This window comes from Lactuca virosa, chromosome 7 (assembly GCF_052849685.1).
Source record: "Lactuca virosa cultivar CGN04683 chromosome 7, Lactuca_virosa_CGN04683_v6, whole genome shotgun sequence".
Taxonomy (NCBI): domain Eukaryota; kingdom Viridiplantae; phylum Streptophyta; class Magnoliopsida; order Asterales; family Asteraceae; genus Lactuca; species Lactuca virosa.
The window spans coordinates 124,709,181-124,732,720 of NC_136432.1; the positions used below are offsets into that span (position 1 = coordinate 124,709,181).

Sequence of the window (23,540 nt, forward strand, 5' to 3'; positions counted from 1 at the left end):
CCACCATGGTTGGCTGCCATGATGGCCCTCTTGCTCTCCAGCCAACATCACACGACGACCACTGAAATCCAGACGCATACACGAGCTGGAACACACAATAGAATAAACGGGGAAGAGGAGGAAGGTCGCAACCCCGCCTTGCAACCGGCAGCGGCGACAGATCGCGTTCTTCTACTTCTACTTCGACATCGACACTCGTCGGGGAACATCTCCGGTGGCCCACGACCTCAACCGGTCTACGTGGGTGGCGCTGATCGCCGGTTCTGGTGAGATTAGGAGGTGGCAACGCCGGGAATAAAAGATGGGGAGGTGAGGACGGCGGCTGGAAGATGGGAGGCATAAGGGTGGCGGCTAAAGAAAGGAGGTTAGGGTTAGGGCAACATGGGGGCAACGGGTCTTAAATCCCGTCTCCATGCAAACTTATAACGAAAATGGCGGAATTGGTCCCTCCCATTCCAATCTCTTCAAACAGAGTCCAATAGTTACCATTTAAACCCTGAATCCTTAAAATCCTTTCAACTTTGATCCAATATTTACCAAATGGCCCCTAGCCTCTAAAATCTCTTTAGATGAAGTCCCAAAAGTTACCATTTAGTCCCTGCCTTCATAAATACTTACAAAACTAGTCCGGAACTTACACTTTAACCTCCAACTTCTAAAATCGCGACAATTTAACCGTTGAAACCAGCACCTTACTATATTATTATTATTTATCGATTTTTGGATCACTACGCATTCGTAAATTTATTAATTTATTTATTTATTTAACTAATAAATAAACAGGGTGTTACAGTCGTACCGAAAATAAGTCAAAATGACAAAATCTATAAGTAGATTATAAGCTATATTTTAAAAAATGCTTAAGAAAAGTCATAGGCTTGGCCAAATAGCCCATAAATAGTATCTATATTCTCATGGGCATTTGGATGGTGGCTTTGATTCTGGAAGTCGCCACTCGCAAGCCACATATATGTTTCATTCCTACGTATACGATATTCCACTATCCTCAAACTGGTTTGCCAACAGAAAAAACAATTTATATACTTCCAATCGTTCTCTAATGAGAAGCAAATATTAAAAAAAAAAATGAAGATCACTGCCGCTACGTTTGTAAGCAAAATCTTAGAACGCTTAACGTCATTCCACCATATGCTGAGATGTTTGTGCCACTGGTCTCGAGCCATACTATCTTCTTTACTTCGGGCACTCCTCCTTCGACTGGACCCTTTTTGGCGGCAAATCTGGTACTTTGTTTCCCTATTCATGTTAGGGTACTTCGTTTTGGCCATTTTGGAGCCACAGAATCCTATGAATCGCCCAAAAAGCTATGATCTTCTTTTCACCGCTGTCTCAGCAGTGACTGTATCTAGCATGGCCACAGTTGAGATGGAGGTTTTCTTGAATACCCAACTCTTTTCCTTGGCAATTCTGATGCTATTGGGAGGAGAAGTTTTCACCTCAATGCTTGAACTTCAAATCCAGAAATTTAAGTTGTCAGAGAAGATGAAGAGCAGATCCAACACTTCAAATAGCGATATACACTTAAAGTACAACTCAATGATGTTTTTAGGGGTTATCGTGGTAAGTTACTTCGTTGCTTTGCATATAAGTGGATTTCTTCTCGTTTCTTTGTATGTAGGCCTTGTTACATCGGCAAAAGAAGTGCTCATAAAAAAGAATCTTAATATACAAGTATTCTCAATTGTTACCACTATCTCTACTTTCTCCAACTGCGGATATCTCCCAACCAATGAAAGCATGATGGTTTTCAAGAAAAACTTAGGCCTGCTTGTGATTCTAATCCCACTAAGTCTTCTTGGAAACACATTGTACCCTGTGTTCCTCAGACTTTTACTATTGTTTTTCGGTAAAATAAATAGTAGAGAGGAATTGAAGTATGTTTTAGATAATGAAGCCGAGTTGGGGTATTACCATTTGTTATCAGGGGTGCATTGCTGGTATCTTGCTCTAACATCTATTGGGTTCATAGTGATTCAGTTTGTGCTTTTAATCTCTATTGGCTGGAAATCTCAAGCCATGGATGGATTGAATCCTTCCGAAAAAGTAATAGGCTCTTTGTTTCAAGTTGTGAATACCAGGCACGCAGGCGAATCAGTCTTTGATCTTTCCCTCATCTCTCCAGCAATCATTGTTCTAATTGTCACGATGATGTAAGTATTCTCTCCCCTCTCAACATTGCTATACTATAATTTACGCGCTTAGTTACCTTCATTTACACAGATACCTTTAATGTTACATGATGACAAATTAGATTTAATTACTATTCGACTAAAACACAGAATTTCAATTCTACACGATTAGAATTGCTAGTGATCCATATGCAACAATAATACATACAGGGTCAACGAAACATGATTTAAGTTGTGAACGTACATACATGTCGGACGGATTTTAAACGTGAAATGATATTCAATATTGATTACAACGTATTGTAAGGTTTGTTTTTTTTAATCAGTTTAGACAAAAGGTCCCACCATATGCGCTTGGCAGGTAGGCAACGGTGTGGTCCGAATGAATTGAATGTTAGACACCGCACTTAGAACCACATATATTTCATATAATGCTTTTCACCACTCTCTATTGGATATTCGAACTTAAGTTATGCTGCTGGCATATCAGATCTTATCTCAAATACGTACTTTATATACATATATTCTACACTAAGGCTTAATAAAGTATATTTAGCAATACCTTTTCTTCGGAACGTACAAATCCTTTCTAATGAATATTTGTTACTTTTTGTCAACTAGCTAGATATGGATTTTTATGGGTAGAATATAAGGACATATTTTAGAATGTTATATGCTTTAATTCCACTAGTCACTACAACTATTTCATAATTTTTTTATCTAAGGTTCATACAATTTTAGTATTTGGTTACACCAAGTATATGCTGATACGGAAACACTAAATTTCTATCAGACAACACATGAAGAGATAGAACATTTAACAGCTATACAACTACATAGTATTTTATTTAAATTTTGAACAGCAAGCAAGTATATTACGACTAGGGGTGTGCTAGCTAGGGAAAAATAAAAGATTGCAAGAATCCTCAAAGGGTTTAAAGAGCACGTTATATCCGAAGAAAAAACCTTCCCAAAATTTGATCTAAAATTCACCAAAAATACAACTACAAACTATTATAAAGCTTACACAAGTAGAAGAATTTTTAAAGAACAGAAAAGAATACTAGTCTCACTTAGAGCATTGATTGGTGTTCTCTATAAGATGTTCTTTATTTGGCCATTAGTCAGGTACTCAGGTTGTCAACTTCGACATGTCATATGGTTTCTATAATTCATTTGTGTGTTCATCTCTCGGCTTGGACGTATCACTTTGCAAGACAGCAAGGTGATGGTACCCCACCCTTTCATTGTAAAGATTGTGATTGTGCGCTATCACAAAATATATATAATTAGTGCTATTGTTGTTTTAATATATATATATATATATATATATACATATATATATATATATATATATATATATATATATAAACAGAATTAAGAAGAAGTATGCTCTAATGTTATAAATTCAAAAGACTTCAATGTGTAAAATAAAAATTACCAAACTTCATATTGTGTACTTATAAGTCTGAGGAAGGTTGTTTGATTTGATTGACCAAATCGTGGTTAAAAGGAATGAAACTGTAATATTTATTACTATAGGTGAATCCATACGCAACCAATAAAATTATAAAAGTCAACATAATAATAGGGGTATCAAACGTGTAAAATTTTCGGGTTTCGGGTAGAACGGGTATTTTCTTAAGAAAATAATACCCGATACCCGAAAATTTCTTAAATGACACTTATTGATAATTTTTTTTTTTTAATATTTTTTTTTACATGTTGGTTGGTTTAATAAAGAATTGGGTAGGAAAATACTTCATACAATTAACAAGTACATATATAATAACAATACAAATGATTATAGTATGTTATGTACTTTTTTAATTCCATTCCAAATTTTGATAAAATAAAAAAAACCATGAATATGATTAGCATGGAATAATAGGTCTAAACACAACAAAAAAAGTCTAAATAATTAAAGTCTAAACACAACAAAAAAAGTCTAAACCCAACCCAACTAAACTATAAAAGTTTAAACATAACAAAAGAGTAAAATTCATAAGTCATATCCTAACTCAAAACATAAAAGTCTAAACATAACAAAAAGAGTAAAATTCATAAGTCATAACCCAACTCAAAACATAAAAGTCTAAACATAACAAAAAAAAAGTCTTGCATCTTCACGTTGTCATATTCATTTCCATATCCAATCCGAGCTCTAATTAGACATACCAACTTCTCCCAATCCTATACAAATGGAGGAGTCGATGAGGGTTAAGGGTAAACTGAGAAACTGAGAATTGCGATGTTGTGCGATAGTGAGAGACTGAGAATTGTGATGACGATTCAGGGCTTCAGCTTCAGCGTCGTATTCCCTTTGCAAGTTTGCGGCGACTGTCGAGCCGTCGTTCATAAGAAGGAAACAAAGGGTTTTGTTTTATTTGAAGTGTGCGTACGTGACTGCATTGTATATTTGGTATTATTTAAAAAAAACGAATCCGGGTATTCGGGTATACCCGAAAATAAATATTCATACCTAAAACCCGACCTATATTATTATCGGGTTAACCTATTACCCGAATGTTCATACCCGTTACCCGTTCTGCCCGACCCATTCTACCCGAATTCGGAACGGGTCGGGTGGATAGAACGGGTTTCGGATTTTTTCGACAGACCTACGTAATAACAAATATATTTTGTTAATAATATCTTAGTCATTATTTAGTAACTATGAATTAACAAAATTTATACATTAAATCAGATGATGCGTATAAATCTTTGTTATTATCTTGAATATTATATCAAAAAACATACATATACTAGAAGTTGAAGTAGAAAAATTGTAATATGTATAATGGTTGAATAATACTTAATAAATCTATGTATTTGTTATTTCAAACTTATATGTTATTTTCTTCATATTAAAAATATATAATAAAAAGTATCTAGTAATTACGGTGTTGTACATTCATTTGTGAGAGTTAATAAATAATAACATTTAAAAGTATAATAAAAATAATTATTTATCTTGGATGATATTACTTTAAAAGTCTGTTATTTCTATTGTAATAAATGAATAGTTTTAATCTCATTTTAACAAATGTCACTCTAATACAATTCTTCATTAATATTATGTCATGTGTCATTTAGATATATTAGGCAACTTATTTCAAAATTCAAATTTATATTTTATAATTATATGTTAAATTTGAAGTTATAATAATTTTAAAATTTTGATATATCTCTTAATTAATAATTTATTTAAAATGATTTATTTAAAATAATTGATTAATAATTATAAATTTTTATTATAAAAATTAATTATTTTTATAACCGTGGTTCCCACGGGTTATAAACTAGTAAGTGAATATAAATTTAACAGCTAGACAAACAAAATAAAATAATAAGAATGGTTTTTGTAGTGATTAAATTAATATACCGATAAATATCCAATAATAAAATAAACGGATAATGGTCCAAATAAGAAATGTTAATTTATTCTTATGAAAATATTTTCTTTTAAATTTATTGCAAATGAAGTGTCTCAAAATTAGGACATCCCTTCTAAAAAATCAATACATAAATTGAAGAAACCAATTCCATAACATAATGTAACAAAATATCATCTGATGATGGTAAAAGTAAGACAAAGAACCTACAATATGATTGTACATGCATGTCCATGTGAAAATTTTCTATTTTATATTTATCAATAATCATCTAACATAACTAAAACGTGTGTTAATTGCAATAAGTTATTGTTTTAATATAATAACGTTTGAACTTTATGATTATGACTTTAACCGCTATAACTCAAAATACATAACTTAAAAATTGTTTAATGACATTTTTGTTAACTATTACAATTCTTAAACATTCTACAAAAATTATTAAACAACGATAGCAATAAATAAATTTGGTTAATTGCACTAAAACAATTTTAGTATTAAAGCTCTCCAAACTCCATGTACAACTTATCTAACATCATACTATTATAACTCAAAAAACTATTCTAGCTTACTAGGGGTGTGCGCGGTGCGGTTTAGAGCCAAAACCGCAAACCGCACCACATATGCAATTTGAGTTATTTAGAAACCGCAAACCGCACCGCGAACGTTCAAAACCGCATTATGCGGTGCGGTTTGGTGCGGGCGGTTTATATGGTTTACATGCGGTTTTGCGGTTTGACTAATTATTTACTTTAAATTTAATGATAATACTATCATTGTCATCACTAAAGGCTCACTAAGTGGTCATTAAGAAATTGATTTTGTGGTCAAATAATTGTGGTCATTAACTACTTATGAATATACATAAGTTAAGAAAACACAGTGATCATAAAATAATGGTCACTGAATTTTAGTTGAAAATGAATTTTAGACAAAAAAATATGGTAACTGCGTAAAATTTTAGATTAATTAAGATTACATTTTAAAAACATAAGATAATGTCACTGATTTAGGACATATCAAAATATTTTCGAATATATATATATATATATATATATATATATATATATATATATATATATATATATATATATATATATATATATATATATATATATATGATCATTAATTGATTTTATCAATGCGGTGCGGTTTAAACCGTAATTGTGTAATCGTAAACCGCAAACCGCACCGCATAATGCGGTTTAACAAAAATACAAACTGCAAACCGCACCGCGGGTGTTTTAAACCGCGTTATGCGGTGCGGTTTGGTGCAGTGCGGACGGTTTATGCGGTTTGTGTGGTTTATTGCACACCCCTATAGCTTACCATAGTTTTAATCTATGGAAAAAGTAATTTGGTTTGTAAAACTAATGAGAGTGGTTACGCAAAAATGTAAACCAACATTAATGTTTAGGAAGTTGATTTCGTTTAGTATTTCTAACTTAATACTTTTAGTTTAAAAATTAAAATAATATGAACGAATTTTCTCGTAATAATTTCATGTTCTAATAAATAAACAATAATAAATTTCTTAAGTAGTTGTAAAAATAAAGCAACGAACACAAACTCTAATCAATAGTTGTCTTATGAAATTTTTTAGGCTTATTAACAAACTACAATGAATTATTATTTTAACATTTTCAATTATTATTTTAATATTTCTACTTGAAAAACTCACATTAGTACAAAGCAAAAATCTTCTTAACCAACTTTTTTTACGCATCATAATTGTAAACTAGAAAGGTCGGTGATGTCTAAAATAGAAATGTACTTTTATGTTTTGTCTAATAAAGGCATGTACTTTCATATGCACAATATAAGTTGGTTTCTTTGAAAGACTGGTGTATCTTTCTTCTCCGGGTCCATAAATAGCAGCCGTAACGAATCACAGATGTGCAAAAAAATTCCCCTCTTTTTTTTCCTATAAAACAATAGCCAACAAAAAATTGGGTAAACAAATGTCAAAGTGTTTTAAAATTAAAGATAAGGCATTGTAACTGTAAAATATTTAGGTACATGTCTATAATAGCCACACATTAACATCACTTTTTACCTTCCACCTAAAAAACCAATGAAAAGGCATCTGATTTGAACAAAAGAAAAAACAAATAAAAAGGACCAATCACAATCCCTTATTCTCTTCACAACTTTTTCTTTCCTCTTTCTAATAAGGCAGCGGGCCTCACCTGGCGACTTGCTTAGCACATCTTAGGGAGTGGACTTGGCGAGCTTGGCCAGCGAGCTACTCCCTCCAGCCTAATAGTAAAAATGTACATTACTATTTCCTGCAATTTGAAACAGATACAAGTTGGTTAATTTTCCTGCTATATGTACATTTGACGTATTTTAAGTCTGATAATTCTCTTTTTAGTGGCTGTTTGGAGGTTCTAACGCTTTTGCCTTTGGTTTTTTTCTTCTCCCGTTGACATTCACCACACCGGCTAGTAAATGTGTTTTCTCATCTATCTTAACACAAAACTATAACAAAAGAAAGCAATAAGTCACCAAATGGTGAAGTTGTAGAAACAGTCATTCAAAAATTACCTGTTTAGCACTGACCTTTGCCTTGCGTATGCTTATCATATGTATCAGCAACCGGCCATTTAAAATTTCCAGCTCCTGTTTATAGAAAAATATGGATTTTAATTGGGACTATGCAGCATATATCACCCATAACAACTATATACTAAGAATTTGGGAAGACATCTTAGACAAACATACCATTATGGGGTAATTAAAGAACTATATGTAATTTTTTCGGTTTAATAAGGCTAACTTATGTCAAGAAAAATATCAACAAAAACTTGATAGATTTTTGTTAAGAAAATTCTTATAAGATTTTGTCATTTTGATGATTTGCACAGCACTTTTACAGCGACAATCTAATGTATTTTTAACCATAAGTTAATATTTAATACTTTATATCAACCGACCAATTATGCGCTAATGAACCCCATTTAGAATGAAATGAACCTTACATTGTAATGTAGCACGTGAAATCCTATTGAAGTAGATCAACTCATTAGTTGCCAAACTCCTTGCAACATAAAAGAATCGAGTGATTGAACCATGATTTCCAATGAAAAAAATTAATTTTACGTTAAAAGGTTTCAGTTAAGCCTGAAATTTCCTTTAATAACCTGCTGTTAAGCTGCCACCACTGCAAAAAAAAAAAAAAAAAAAAAACCCAAAAAAAACCTCAAAAAGAATGGTCAAATAGAATGATGTTGTTTTTTCTGGAATTTGGCTGATATTCAAACGATTCTTAATTTTCACAAATAACTGAAGAGATATAGGACTATAATTAAAGTACCAAGAAGAAAGCTTTGAGAGTCGGTTAATCATGAAAGCAGAGTTCATTTTTTCTGGAAATACCTGCGAATAGATAGAACACAGGGCCTTATGTTATATTTTAATTCAATTTTACATTGATGACAAGTTAGTGTATTTACATAAAGGAAGTGCTCATTATAGTGATAACTAACTTACTAACAATAAAACTTCAAACTTAGTTATATTTTAATAATTTTGTTGGAACATCAGTTGCTTCAAGTAATATAATTATTTATTATCTCATTTTCTAAATGATTTAAAAAAAAAGGAAAAAACATCGTATTTCTTATTTTTAAAATTAAAAAGAGAAAACTTTTTACAACTGATCAATCTTAGGCTCTTGCTTCATTCTGCAGATATCATCACAGCTAACAAAAGTATATAAATATGATGACCTTGTATCTACAACGGAAAAGGTTTTCTTTTCAAAAATTAGTTGAAACCAAACTACCTTTTCTTTAAACAGATAAAAGAATCAAAAAAAAAAAAAATACCTTCATCTTTTAACGGTGCAGGCTACCCGTTTAGTACTGGCACCTTCAATAAACAAAAATGACAAAAAGTTAGTACAAGGGCAATTAGGTAAATTATCTTTAATCAGTGCAGATAAATATCAAAGTAGCAACTTATTCTTCTTTTATTTCGGGTCCACTTTGGCTCTTGCATCTTTGAAGGCATAGTACTCTTTTTCCCGTAGTTGTTTTTGGGTTCCGTGGGACAATTTTGCCCCTGCCTTATTTTTTGTTCAATTTTTGCCCTTAATAAAAAGCTTGTTCCAGAAGGCAATTGATTGGAAATGCTTATGGAAGTGATTCGTTAAAACAAATAATACACTGAAAGCAAGGTTATATGAAGATAAACTTACAAAAAAAAAAACCTTTCTAGAAATCACATTGAAAGAGTCCAGTACAACCTCTCATTGTGAAGTACTATCAAACCTAGACAACAAACCCAAATTGAATCAATAAACATATTAATAAAGTGAGAACGGAAGGGAAGAAATAGAGCCAAACACAGAAAAGCCAAATTCATCATTAATTTAACCAAAATTGAATCAATAAACATATTAATAAGAAACTGAAAAAGAAACTTACATGATGAATGGAAGCTGCAGGGGCTGGGAAATTCGAAGGTTGAAGTCAATAACATAGAGTCAATCGGAAGGCACAATAAGACATATAAGGGCACAGTAGAGTGAGAACGGAAGGGAATAAATAGAGTCGGCAATGGAATAAAACCTGGATTCGTTCAAATCGTCCGCCTTACGAAACCCGGAAGATCAGTTATGAGGAGGTCTCCCTCTGTTTTTCAAGGGTGTAGTTCCTATGTCTCCTTCTCTTTTTCTTTACAACAAAATCGTTTGCACTTCTATGAGTTGTAATCGACATTACACCACCACAAAGTGCAGAAATTGAAAGATAGAAAGGAGGAGGGGTTTTTTTGGTCGTATAATTAGGCGGTGCACCAACAGAAGTCTACTAATCTGGGGAGACAGTGACGGGGAATAACGGTGAGGAAGGATACTTTTGGTTTTCATCGAAGAGACGTTTACCCTGGAGTCGAAGTCGGACGGTGATTCCTACTGAACCCTAATCGAATAAAAAACCCTTCGCTATCCGCTACCGGAGCAACCCCTTTCTTCCATCACAGTTGACGACAGCTCCTGCTGAAGCCTTCGTCCTTCTTCTCCGATCAAGCTAAGAGTCGGTGGAGGTCAACTACCAGACGAAGACTACACCACAAAGGGGCCACCGGAGGTCAACTACTTATACAGAGCGTCTGATTGATCGGTGATACCTTCATAAGAATTCAGAATGAAATCGATTTGAGGTATTAGGAGATTGATTTGATACCTGAGAAGGAGAAGACGCTGGTGGTTTCTTCTATTGCGATGATCTATGGCGATGGCCTGAGGTGGATCGAAATTGGAGCGGAAGGGCTTCGGCTCTGGTGGCGATTATAGCCATGAACGGTGGTGATGTAGGGAACATCTTTGAAGAAGACGGAACTGAAGCGTAACGCCTTCGGACATTCCACAACGGCTGTAGAGCTCATCGGAGAGAGCTATGTTGAGAACACCCAAAACGATGCTCAATTGACAAGTCGTACACGAAAGAAATTAGCGTACCAGGTGGAGGTGGGTTGGGGAAAGTCGTCGCTTGGAAGAGCATCGGAGTGTGGAAGGAACTGGAAGGCAAAAGTCCATTAGTGGAGGCGGTGGATCGTGTTAAGCGACCCAAAAACGTATCCAGGAGGATCGAATGGAGTCGGTGGTGTGAATGTCGCAAAGATAAACATGACGAAGAGGGTTGGGGAGAAGGTCCTAGAAGGTAGAGAGAGGAAAACCATAGGCGGTGGCAGCGGTGGTAAAAGAGAAGATGACACGTTTGCTGAATGAACAGTGGTGGTGAAAGAGAAGAGTGACGTAGACGACCCATGGACTGAACATTAAGCACTGTTATTCTTGCAAGGACCAAATTGCCATTTCAATAAATAGCTGGACCAATTCCGATTTACAGCAAATGAAAGGGATCAATTATGCCAAATCCTAATGCAGTATACTGTTACTATTTTGCAGAACTTTAATATATATATATATATATATATATATATATATATATATATATATATATATATAATCATTGGTCATGTGTCATATTCAGCTCATGCACCATCGTTTATATATATATATATATATATATATATATATATATATATATATATATATATATCTTTCTGTGTGTATGTATGTATATATGTATATATATAAGTATATATATATATATATATATATATATCACGATATGAAGGAGTGGACTGTTTAATTTTCTACGTGAAGAATGTAGATGGAGATGTGTACCTATTTATAGGAAAACATATGGATGCCCGGATTTTAATGGGCCATGGTCATCCATAATTCGTTGATAGATGGAAACAGCCAATCAAAGGACGCTATACAACTGCTTTTAGAATCTTCAATGTTGAGGAGTGTGCATGCCCACTTGCCATGCACTTTAGCATGTTCAACATTTTCCAAAAGATCAATACCAACACATTTTCAGCTCCAGCAACACATTGTCAACTCCAGCAGTGCATTCTCCAACTGTTGGAGCGTATTCAAGAACAAAGCATCACCTATACATGACCCCAATAGATTTACCAAGTAACATGGACACATTCAGAAGGGTGAAGCTCATTATGATTATGGTGTAGTGCATTCAGTTAAGGCAACACATAGTTGTGAGTGATAGATCGTATTTGGATACCTAAAGAGCATTTTGATGCTTCCAACGCATTCTCTAAATGTCATAGGTTTTTCTCTAAATGTCGGGAAAGTTTGAGGAGTTAACATATTTCCATTAAGAGGGAATTCTCTGACCAAGGGAGCACCTTCTCTGACCAAGGGCATATTTTCTCACAATGAGTACATTTGTTCACCAAGAGCACATTTGCTCACAATGAGTACATTTGCTCACCAAGAGCACATTTGTTCACCAAGAGCACATTTATCCTTCCAGAGCACATTTACTCTCGAAGAGCACCTTTACTCATCAATGGCAACTTTCCTTTTCTCACCAGTATCACATTTACTCTCCAAGAGTAGCTTTTCTCACCATGACCACATTTGCTCACCAATAGCACCTTTTTGTCAAGACTTCACACCACAACAATATCTTACTTAAAGGATTGAACAACTTAGTCATTCTCGCTCATTCAAATCTTCAACATTCCTCTCTCTCTCTCTCTCTCTCTCTCTCTCTCTCTCTCTCTCTCTCTCTCTCTCTTCTTCTCCTTCCAACCATCTCTCTTAAACTCTTGGAAGTGAAGTTAAAGTCATGAAAAACTTCAACTTCTTTGTGATAAAAACCTTGGTACATTTATCTATTGAGTTCTCTATACTAACGACTTTCTTCAGCTTAGGAACTCCCAATTTCACCATCTTGAGCTCTTTGGACAACTGTATGTTAAGCTCGTTGATATTCTACATGTTAGAACTAACAATAAACATGTTTTTACCTTTCAGCTAGAGGATGATGCAGGAGGAGATAAATTTCATCATGTAACAATAATGATCCATCTCACGTCTTGTGTACCCCATCCTCTTCATGAAGTCATTAAACTTTAAGTACTACTTCTTTGAAGTTTGGTTCATTCCATATAAACTTTCCTTCTTCTTGTACACCTGATTTTTCTTACCAACTATGAGAAAACTCCTTATATGTGCCCTATAGAGTTGATCTTTCGGGTCATCGTGGAGAAAAGCTTTATCCATATTTAGTCGGAGATCTTTATAGGCTACTATATTCATGTTTGATTTAGTTGCAGTCATCTTTGCAACTAGGGAATCAACATTTCCCTTCGGTTGGAATCCTTTGGCCACCAATCTAGCCTTGCATGTCTTCATGTCATTTATCCCAACTTTAACTCAAAATATTTATGTTATGTAGTGTGTTAAATTCGTCTCCATATTTTTCGCTCACTATATGGAGTCTTTTATGACTATTCACTCTAGATATGACTCATGTACATAGTTCTCACACAACAAGTGATTATCAGATAAAGAGTACCTAAATAGAGTATGTCATTCTCTAATGGATCTCTAGATAGCGGGAGGTCCAGTCTTTGCATCATCTACAACTTCTTCCTCTACACTACTTTAACATATGATCCCAGTATGTGTAGGTTTATCGGAGCTCTAATTGCTTCCATGAAAGAAAGCTTAAACATTACATTTCATAAAAAATGATATTAAACTCAGGTTGTTTTTTAACAAGACTATATTATTTCGGAGAGAATAGGACATCCCCATGATCTTCATAACAGTAACTACAAAAAATCATTATATATACAAGCTACAAAAAAAGACCCTTGAACACACTAGGCCAAAAAAAGAAGAATAATGCATATGAGTAGCCGGTAGAAAAAAGTCAAATATTCCTTTACATAACTCCATATAGTACATGTATCCAAAGCTAAAATTGCATGCTTTCCAAGCATACATGATACATGAGTTTTATACTTCTAAATTGTTTGAGGTAATACGTTGATGTTGGAGTAGAAATAGGTGCAAGTAAGACAGTCGTAAGACCAAATATCGAACCCACAAGGATTATCCTATCCTAAGATAGAGTGAACTAGGTAATTGCATGTAAAAAGTAGTTGATTTAATTAAATTAAGGAAGCTATTAAATAAAAATAAAACTTAATCTAAGGTGCTAACGAAAACTATAATAATCGAATAAACAAGCACACAAAATTCAACAATTTAACATTTATGAGAAAAAAAACACGATTTAGTTGACTTATACAGGTTCGATGGTTCTTCTAATGCAATTAAACTGTCAAACCAATTATGTAAAAATGAATAACTTAACACTAACAAAAGTTATCAATTACCTCTCTGATTCGATTTAAAACCATTTATTCATATCTCTATGTAATCCATGGTTCTAAAAAGCATTAAGTTGGATGTTTTGTTAAAAGTGTCATAACACACGTCTATGTTAAGTTTAAGTGAAATAACAAAATCATACACTTATATTAATTCAAACGATGTCACAAATAAAACTTATTTCGAAGTCAACATTGCATGAAAATACAAAAATTAAGCAAGACAAACTACTCATAATTTATGTTGATCAAATGATAGCCAAAATCAAATTTACCCATCAATATTCATATTTTTAAAATAAACATACATTTGAATATGTCATTAGATTTCAACAAAATTGGTTCAAACAAATCAACTACATTAAAATTACCATCTCACCAAGTCAACTAAATCTTAATAAAAACCTACTCCATCAAATTAAAATCCAAATCAATAACCAAATAAAAATTTAACATCGTAATTTTTTTACTCAAGTTTTAATTAGAAAAATAACTTGAAATACTATCTATTTGCCAAAGAAAATAACATGCATAAAAGAATTAAAAGGAAAAGAAGGCACCAATTTGTTTTGCTCTCAATTGCCAACAGATTACCATGCATGAAATCAAAAGAATCACTTTTCAAGCGAATTGATTGCAAGTGTGGTTTTTAGCTTCCCTCTCCATCTCCTTCTGTTTCCACAAACATAATATGCTGATTGGAAAAATATTGATGATGGTGACGTTTGTATGGCGGTGATATTGCCATATTGGTAATGGTCATGAACCGATGAAATATGATATGTGTAGAATAGATGTTGTGGCTATGGAGAAGAAATGGCGGTAGTGTAGGTTTTCCTTGCGTAGGCTTTGGTCCTCCCCTTCTGATTTCACGTATAACATAAAAATATAAAGCATAAGTACATTATTGTCCCTCCAACTTTCAGCCTTAGAACAACTTTTGCCCTTGACTGCACTTTAATTTCGGATTTACTTTTCGTCCGTAAACAGACCCCGACTTCCACATCGATTATGAACTAACGGCCGAATTTGACAAAACTCAAAACATGAAACTTGTAGATAATTCTATCTAGCTTTCAGAACATATTGAATTGCCTAAATTGGGGTCTCGAGGAGCCGGATATTATAAAAACATTGAGACGTGGTTCGCCTTTAATTGTTCATGATGAATTTATCTTTTTTCGTATCTGTCAATTCCATTTTGAAACTATTTGGACATTATAACACTAGTATAGAAAGCTTTTGTTGATGCGGTTAAAATGATTAATAGATGTGGTTATTGAACCGCACCAATAAATATAGCATCAAAAAATACTCTTATTTAATGATGCGGTTATAAAACCGCCACAAAAAATATGACAACCGCACCAAAAAAAATGATTTTATCCATAAAAAATAAAGACAACCACCCTATTAAATGCAAAAACCGCACCATTAAATAATAAAAAAAGGAATCGCACCTAACATATAGCCACTCTTCAGTATCCAAGAACACCACCATACTTACTATATAAACCACCTTAAATTATAATACAGAAACAAAACAACAAAAATAACCCATGAATCATAAAAGTTATAAAGGCATAATCCATGGGCAAGATTCAAATTATTTAACCAAGAATACAATTCTTTCTTACAATTTCATCCTTGTATATGTTTTCATTTTGATATAATAACAACATAAGCATATTAAATTTGTGGTATGCACACTGCCTTTGGAAGATATTCAACTTTTCTAATATATAGATGTTTAGATTCGTCATCGCCTTCTTCATATAACCACTTTTCGGTATCTTGCAAACCTTTAGAGAAGATGTCCACCTCTGAATCTGTTACCACACTTTAGTAGGAACTCAAAGCTAGATTACAAAATAATCTTATCAAAATGTATACAATCCATATAATCAAAAGGTAAATTACACAAGTTATATTAAAGATTGCCAACACAAAAGAAAAAACTTTCAGAGATACAATTGTTGTAGATAAAAGACATGAGGGTATTCCTTTTTTCTTTAGTTTTATCCACATTTATATCTTCATTTACGAACATATGTGATCTCTTTTGAACTTCACAAGCTTCTTAGCCCAGCCCCTTGTTTCTTCTACACCCTAACTTAAGAAATCAAAGTATCAGAACACATACATTAAGAAATTTTATGAATCAAAATTATAAATCAGAATATCATAAACATACCCGAGAGTCTTGACGATGGGTTGATGGCGATGGACAAAGATGGTTATAATGGAGGTGACGCTTCCAAGAGAAATCAGATTCATCACGTTTTGACCTGAAGTCGTGAATCGGCAATGATAGGAGTGGGGTGGAATGGAATCAGAGATAACGGAGGTGGTAGCAGCCGAAATCAGCGATGAATGTGATGTTGTGTAAGAGGACTCAGCGGTTGTGGTGAGGGTGGCAGAGTCGATGATGTTAGGGTTAGTGTGGCCAAATGAAATTAGGTTAAGAAAATATATAGTGCGAGATGAAGGCATCGTGCAGGAATGAAAATTTGGAAGGAGCATCGCTCGAGAACAAAAATATGAGGAGGAAGCTTGATCTTTAATGATGCGTTTTATAAAATAGAGCATCCAAAAATCGTGATTTAATAATGTGTTTTATAAAATACAGCATCAAAAAATCGTAATTGAATGATGCGTTCACAACAATTCGCACTAAAAATCGTTTTTAATGCTATTCTTTTTTAACCGCACTAACAAATGCTCCATGTGATCTTTTTTGGTGCTTTTTTAATGCGGTTCTTTTATTTTTTTTAATGCTATAGACATTTAATAAGACGGATTTTACAAGCAACCGCCTCAAAATAAGAAAAATGTTTCGCGTTATTAAATAACTTATGTACTAGTGTAATATGAGTCCAACTCTCGCCAAGACTAGTAGTATAGGTGGTGGAGGCCTAATATGCTTAGTCAATCTTGTATACACAAGATAAAATCTGCTAATTCCTTTTAGATTTTTAAACTTCAAAAGAAGAAGTCCAACTCTCACCAAAACCCATAGATTAGGCGGTGGGAACCCGTGAGACACACTGGTTGCACTTTCATTAATAACAAGTAAATTGAAAAACGTCAATTCCGATGCAAATCATGAGGTGTTATACTTTGGATTTCATGCAAATTAAGAAGACCAACTCCCACCAACCTGTAGAATAGGTGGAGGTGACCTAATAAACTTAGGCAAACTTGTAAAAAAGTTAATGAACTGTTAATACATTTAATAACTTTGGACTTCATACAAGGAAGTCTAACTCTCATCATCTTATAGAATAAGAGAAAAAGAACCTATGTAAGACAGGTCAAAAATCCAAATGAACAAGAGCAAAAATATCAACATGGACATTTTTGATCTATTACATTGATTAACATAAATTTATTTTTTTAAGCTTAAAAAATGATGTATATTGTAAAATTCAGGCACAAAAATAAGCTTTTTGATCCATTTATAATCTCTCTCTCTCTCTCATAGTTACCAGAAACGCCCAACTAGTGGCGTACCACGTACCGAAACGCACTGTGCCCAATCGATTAGAAATCGGTTCGGTACGTGATATATGAACGTACTTCGAATTGGATACAGTCGACCCCAATCGCGATCCCAATCGAACCTAATAGCGATCCCAATCGAACCTAATAACGTTCCTGGAGTCGAAATCGATCGTACTTGGAGTCAAAATCGAGTGTCCCAGAAGTCAAAATAGAACGTACCTGAAGTCGATTTTGTTGCTTCCGATCAGATTTTATGGGTCGACTGCCATGGCGATTTGGGCGGGAGATAAGCCGCGTTTCACATAGGCTGTTCGATTTCTCCAATCGTCGACTAACCTAGATACGATGGATCGATGCTTAGTCTTCTCAATGTTAATTTCACACTGTAATTTGGAAATCTTTGAGATTAGTATATATAGACCTTGTCATCTTGTATCGGACATTCAAACTCAATTTCCATTTCAGCTTTCTGTCTTCAATTTCGATTTCAGCTATTTCTAATTTTCTAGTTTCCACTTTCCACTACAAATTGTGTATCCGATTGTGAAGAATGGCATTTGGAAGAAAAAAAAATTCAGAGTCTCAGCCAACTCATTCCGAAAGTGAAACAGAAGGCACTCACATTAGTGAGACCCAAGATCAAACAACAATCCATGTTTATGATGAGGTTCAACAAGAACAAACAGCCCCCAAAAACAATGTTGAGAAATATCCAAGAAAACCACTCCATGAAGAAGTTACATATGAAGAAGTTCCAAGAAACAAGAATAGTGGAGGTTCTAAACGTTGGACCTGTAACCACTGTAAAGGCAAATATACCAGCTCTTATACTAGAATCCATGTTCACTTTTTTGGACCTCCTGTGGGGAAAACAGCTGAGATCAAAAGGTGTCCGGTTCTTGTTAAAAGTAACTCGTATTATGACATTCTATATAATAGGGTGAAAGAAGCAGAAAAGAATGGTGTTGCTGCCAAATCATTGAAGAATTCGTTGCTCTAAAAAAAACTCAGTTTCAAAAAGAAGGATTGAAGATGCATTTAGATGCTCGAGAGAGAGGAGGTTGACATGAAGATACTTCGAGGCTTGTGTGCTAATGGGATTCCGTTTAATGTGTTACGGAACCCACAATTCCTTGAAATGATTCAAGCTATTAAGAAAGCACCGGAAGGTTACAAGCCACCTTCATATGAAAAAGCTAGAACTTCGTTGCTTGATCAATGTGTGAGAGAAGTAGGCAAAGAACTTGATCCGGTCAAAGACACGTGGTTAACACAAGGAGTATCTGTTATCTCCGATGGTTGGTCTAATGTAAAAAGTGAACCGCTTATAAATGTTATTGCACAAAATTCACGTGGTGCAACTTTTATGTATGCGGAGGCCTTTTCGGGGATTGAGAAGACGGGGGTGGAGATTGCTAAGTTTCTTCGACAAGTTATTGAGGAGATTGGTCCAAGTAGTGTTATTCAAGTTGTAACCGATAACGCGGTGAATTGCAAGGCGGCTGGACGGGAAATAAGAAGGTATATAAACATATTTTCTGGTCCCCTTGTTGTGTACATTCTTTAAATTTGATTTTCAAAGACATGGCGAAGCAATTTGACTGGCTGTCCGATACATATAATAGAGGGAAGGGTATTGTCACGTTTTTTTTAAACCACACAGACGCCTTAGCTTTCTTTAGAGAGAAATCGAAATTGCAATTGTTGAAGGTTGCACAAACACGATTTGCATCGCATTACATATTGTTGAAAAGACTAACCGAGTGTAGGGAGGCACTTGCTACTACTATTGTCGTAAACTCGTGGCGGGAATGGGTCAACAAGGCGGATGAGCACACTCGGGTACTTGCTAATAAAGTGGCAGATACAATTAAAGATGAAGATTTTTGGGATGATATTGTTCACATTTTGGCTGTCACAAAACCTATCTTTTACATGGTAAAGTTTTGTGATGGTGAAGGTCCGAAAATAGCAGAAATATATGAACGAATGGACAATATGATGGGTCAAATCAAAGAGGCTATGACTATGAGGGACAATAGATTCTCAATGTATTACAATAAAGTTGAAGAAATTGTGCTCGAAAGGTGGGACAAGATGACTATCCCCCTCCATTGTTTAGGATTTGCTTTAAATCCTAAATATTATGACAATCATTACCTTGCAAAGTTGGCACCAGGAGGCATGAAAAGAAATCCCCCAACGAAGACAAAGAAGTTATTGTTGGTGTTTTGAAAGCATTTGAAAAAATTTCGGAGAGTGAAGAAGAAGAGAAACAGTTGAGAGAGCAATTTGCAACCTTTCACATGAAGAAAGGAATCTATTCATTGGTCGGGACGCAAGCCGATGCGGTGACTATGGACGCGATTGATTGGTGGGCAACATATGGAGCAGAGATTCCGGATTTGGCGGACGTGGCAAAACGAATCCTCTCGCAGCCGATTAGTAGCTCTTCAGCTGAGAGGAATTGGAGTACATACTCTCATATACATAGCATCAAAAGGAATCGTTTAAATGGCCCAAGAGCGGATAAACTTGTGTATATTCACTCTAATCTTAGACTTTTGTCCCGGTTTTCAGAATCTTACAAAGCCGGACCCAACAAAAAATGTGACATCAATCCGGAAAGTGATCACATTGAATGTTCAAGTGCTCGTCTAGAGGAAATGGTGTGGGAGAACCTTGATGATGAAGGCGTAGAGGAAATGGTGTGGGAGAACCTTGATGATGAAAGCGTGGAGAATGAAAGAGGAAAAAGGCAGCGGATAAACTAGTTTATGGTATTTTAATATTTTTGTTATTAAGTATTATGATGAAGTAATTGTGGTATTTCTTTTGTTCGTGTTTTGGTAATTGTTACTTTTGTTATTAAGTATTTCATGTCTGAACTTTGAAGTGTTAAATTGTTAAGTAATACTATACATATATTTTATGAAACGTCTTAGAACTAGGCACACTGTACCGGACTATACAATACACTGTACCGGTTCGTACCGAAATAAGCCTACCCCCCCCCCCCCCGGTACCCGATATGGTATATGTCGCGAACCCCGTACCGTACCGTACCCCGTTTCTGGTAACTATGCTCTCTCTCTCTCTCTCTCTCTCTCTCTCTCTCTCTCTCCCTCGTGTTCGTCCATTAACATAACCGATCACTCTGTGTGAACCATGATAAATATTGTGTTCTTGTTTTCATTTGCATTTTTACTCTTAGTGTGATATCGTTTGAATCGTTTATGTAAGTGCTTAAATCCTAACGATGGGGTATTTCTCTGTTAAGCTTTTTGTAATTGATCACTCTGCTCGTGTGAACCGCGATAAATAGTGTGTTCTTGTTTTTCATTTGCATTTCTACTCTTGGTGTGAAATCGTTTGAATCGTTTATATAAGTGTTTAAACCCTAACGATAGGGTATTTCTCTGTTAAGCTTTTTGTAATTATGGCTTAATTAGTTCCTGGCGTCCTTGTGTAAGGAAGTAGGCTTATTTTTTGAAATTATATGTGGCTTGCTTTCTTAATAGCAATTTATAATATAAAACGAAATTCTAGTGTATCATTTAGTAACAAAGATTGTGTTTATTTTGTCCCAGGTACCTTCCAGCATATACTTATTTCTTACCAAGAGAAGATAAACGCAATTTACCCATAACTGCCATTAATCACATTAAAGAACATAAGAAGAGTTCAATTGGCTTCTTGCTACTCTCACCACTTCCGATTTTAGTCATTATTATTATGCTTATCTGCATTACAGAAAGTGATAATATGCAGAAAGACCCTTTGAATTTCAGTGTATTGAACATCATTTTCGAAGTCATTAGGTTAGCTTTCCTTCGGCTAAACTTTTCAATATAGCGACTAAATTATTGCTGGTTCTACCATCAAATCAATAAATACTGTTCTTCATTTTCAATATAGATGTTATCAATTTTTAATAAGTTATTATTTTTTATGCATAGTGCTTATGGAAATGTGGGGTTCTCATTGGGCTATAGTTGCAAAAGACAACTTCAACCTCGTGGAGACTGCATAGATTCATGGTACGGGTTTGCTGGAAGATGGAGTAATATTAGCAAACTGATTCTTATTTTGGCCATGATATTTGGAAGACTTAGAAAGTTTCACAAGAGAGGAGGTAAAGTATGGAAGCTATCTCAGCGTTAGTATTAATAAAGTCGGCTGAAATCCGTCGTGGATGGAACTAGTGTCTGCTAGATTTCTTGCCTCTTTTATTTTCTGTTTTAATGTTTTATTATGCCATAAGTCAATTGAAATATAGTTCTACACCTGAGTATTTCCACCCATTAATGTGAAAAGAAAAGTAAATGTATTTTATAAGTGTCACTCTACACTAGCTACAAGAAAAAACACATATACTACATCGGAAAGCACATATTAAGAGGGAAAATGTGATCGCTAAAGGTGGAAAAGTTGTAGCTAACGTCATAACGTTTGTCGCTATAGACTTCCTAGTTATGGTTCCTTTGCAGCAACATCACTGTTGTTGTAAACTGTCGTTGCAATAATTTATAGTGACCTTTGTCACAAGTATGTCTAAAGTTAGGAACAAAGTTCCTAATTTTTTGGCAGTTTTGGTCCTTTATTTATCGAGCTGTTTACAATTCTGTCTCATTTGTCCTTGGTTTTTGCAGATGGTCCACTTTAAGGAATTGACAACTTTGATCCCTTTTCTAAAAACTTGCTAATTTCAACCCTTTTAATTCTTTAGTCATTTTGACATTTTTGGTCATTGCAGTTAAAACTTTTACATTTTCTCATAAAAAACACAAGAAACGGCCGGGGACTTTCTACCGTCTGTCATTTTCTTCTTTTGGTATATTTTTTCTATATTGGTCCTTATATTTAATTTTTTTTGTTTTTTCATTTCTTCTATCTATCCATCTCCGTCTGTGAAAATTAGGGGTTGAATTATCTCACCTGCATCTTTTAACAAAAACGACATTCAAATCAGACGCACACGGCCCATGCGGAGCATGGGCAACATATCTAGTTATAATTAAGAAAATCAAAAATTACATTTACCGGATACATCTTGTGGCATAATGTAATTCAAAAATTAAATAAGTAATTACTTTTAGGCTTAACGGAGAGGCTCGTTGGAGACCTCGTCAAGGCGTGTTAGAGGCGCTGCACACGGCCCCTGGCTCACGTCAGGGTGATCTCCGAATACGGCTTGTAACCCACAGAGAGAAGAGAGAGAAAGAAGTTTGGTGGTTAGGAGGCGGTTAGCATTTGACTTTTTTATTTAATCCCTCTGATCATATTTTCTTTATAAAAAAATCTTCCATTTTTTAAACAAATATAGCTGCTTTTTGTTATAAAATACAAATTTTGAACATTTCTTCCAACCACTATAAATAAAACTTAAGTCGTGTTTCTAGGTATTAAGTTATGTTTCTATGTATTAAGTCGTGTTTTAAATTATTAAGTCGAATTTCTAGGTATTTTAAGTTTTAACTTATTATAAATTTTTTATTTAATATTAAAGTTTTGTGTGTTAAAAAATATAATTTATTTAATATGAAATATTTGTGTTTTAAAAAAATATAAAGGATTTAAGTTAGAAAAAGAAAATTAAAAACAAATTCAAGGAATGCTAAGGGTGCTAACATTCCCTATAAAATACTAAAGAAAAGATGTTAGCGGGGTGGCAGTAAAAAAAATAACATATCAACAACAAAAAAATGATGTCGCGGTGTGCTAGGAATGCTACCACTCATTTAAACTTTATGCACGACATGTC

The 23,540-nt window shown here is 34.3% G+C and overlaps 2 protein-coding genes across 16 annotated transcripts; one reads left to right on the forward strand and one right to left on the reverse strand.

The window, feature by feature from the left end:
- Positions 1 to 939: 939 nt before the first annotated feature.
- On the forward strand, positions 940 to 22,106 carry LOC145126091 (cation transporter HKT1;3-like). The gene is made up of 3 exons (XM_079061500.1): positions 940 to 2,171; positions 21,367 to 21,597; positions 21,736 to 22,106. Exons 1-3 carry the CDS (start codon positions 1,087 to 1,089, stop codon positions 21,938 to 21,940), a joined length of 1,521 nt encoding a protein of 506 aa, XP_078917626.1. The 5' UTR covers positions 940 to 1,086; the 3' UTR covers positions 21,941 to 22,106.
- On the reverse strand, positions 7,247 to 11,447 carry LOC145126092 (uncharacterized). 15 transcript variants are annotated; one of them, XM_079061504.1, is made up of 11 exons: positions 10,120 to 11,443; positions 9,976 to 9,998; positions 9,759 to 9,819; positions 9,376 to 9,418; positions 8,862 to 8,923; positions 8,689 to 8,708; positions 8,527 to 8,549; positions 8,093 to 8,167; positions 7,949 to 8,026; positions 7,735 to 7,833; positions 7,247 to 7,469 (listed from the first exon to the last, which is right to left on the reverse strand). In XM_079061504.1, exons 4-10 carry the CDS (start codon positions 9,379 to 9,381, stop codon positions 7,747 to 7,749), a joined length of 351 nt encoding a protein of 116 aa, XP_078917630.1. In that variant the 5' UTR covers positions 9,382 to 9,418; positions 9,759 to 9,819; positions 9,976 to 9,998; positions 10,120 to 11,443; the 3' UTR covers positions 7,247 to 7,469; positions 7,735 to 7,746. The 15 variants fall into 15 exon arrangements, 9 of the variants coding, with proteins under 9 accessions (XP_078917630.1, XP_078917629.1, XP_078917628.1 ...); XM_079061503.1 differs by having other exon boundaries at positions 9,747 to 9,819; XM_079061502.1 differs by having other exon boundaries at positions 9,508 to 9,819.
- Positions 22,107 to 23,540: the final 1,434 nt, after the last annotated feature.

Coding starts and splice junctions, on each gene's coding strand:
- LOC145126091 (XM_079061500.1), top strand. CDS start 1,087: ATGAAGATCACTGCCGCTACGTTTGTAAGCAAAATCTTAGAACGCTTA. Junction 2,172..21,366: donor GTTCTAATTGTCACGATGAT/GTAAGTATTCTC, acceptor ATTTTGTCCCAG/GTACCTTCCAGCATATACTT. Junction 21,598..21,735: donor ATCATTTTCGAAGTCATTAG/GTTAGCTTTCCT, acceptor TTTTATGCATAG/TGCTTATGGAAATGTGGGGT.
- LOC145126092 (XM_079061505.1), bottom strand. Junction 8,709..8,861: donor CTCTCAAAGCTTTCTTCTTG/GTACTTTAATTA, acceptor TTTTTTTTGCAG/TGGTGGCAGCTTAACAGCAG. Junction 8,168..8,526: donor TTCACGTGCTACATTACAAT/GTAAGGTTCATT, acceptor TTCTATAAACAG/GAGCTGGAAATTTTAAATGG.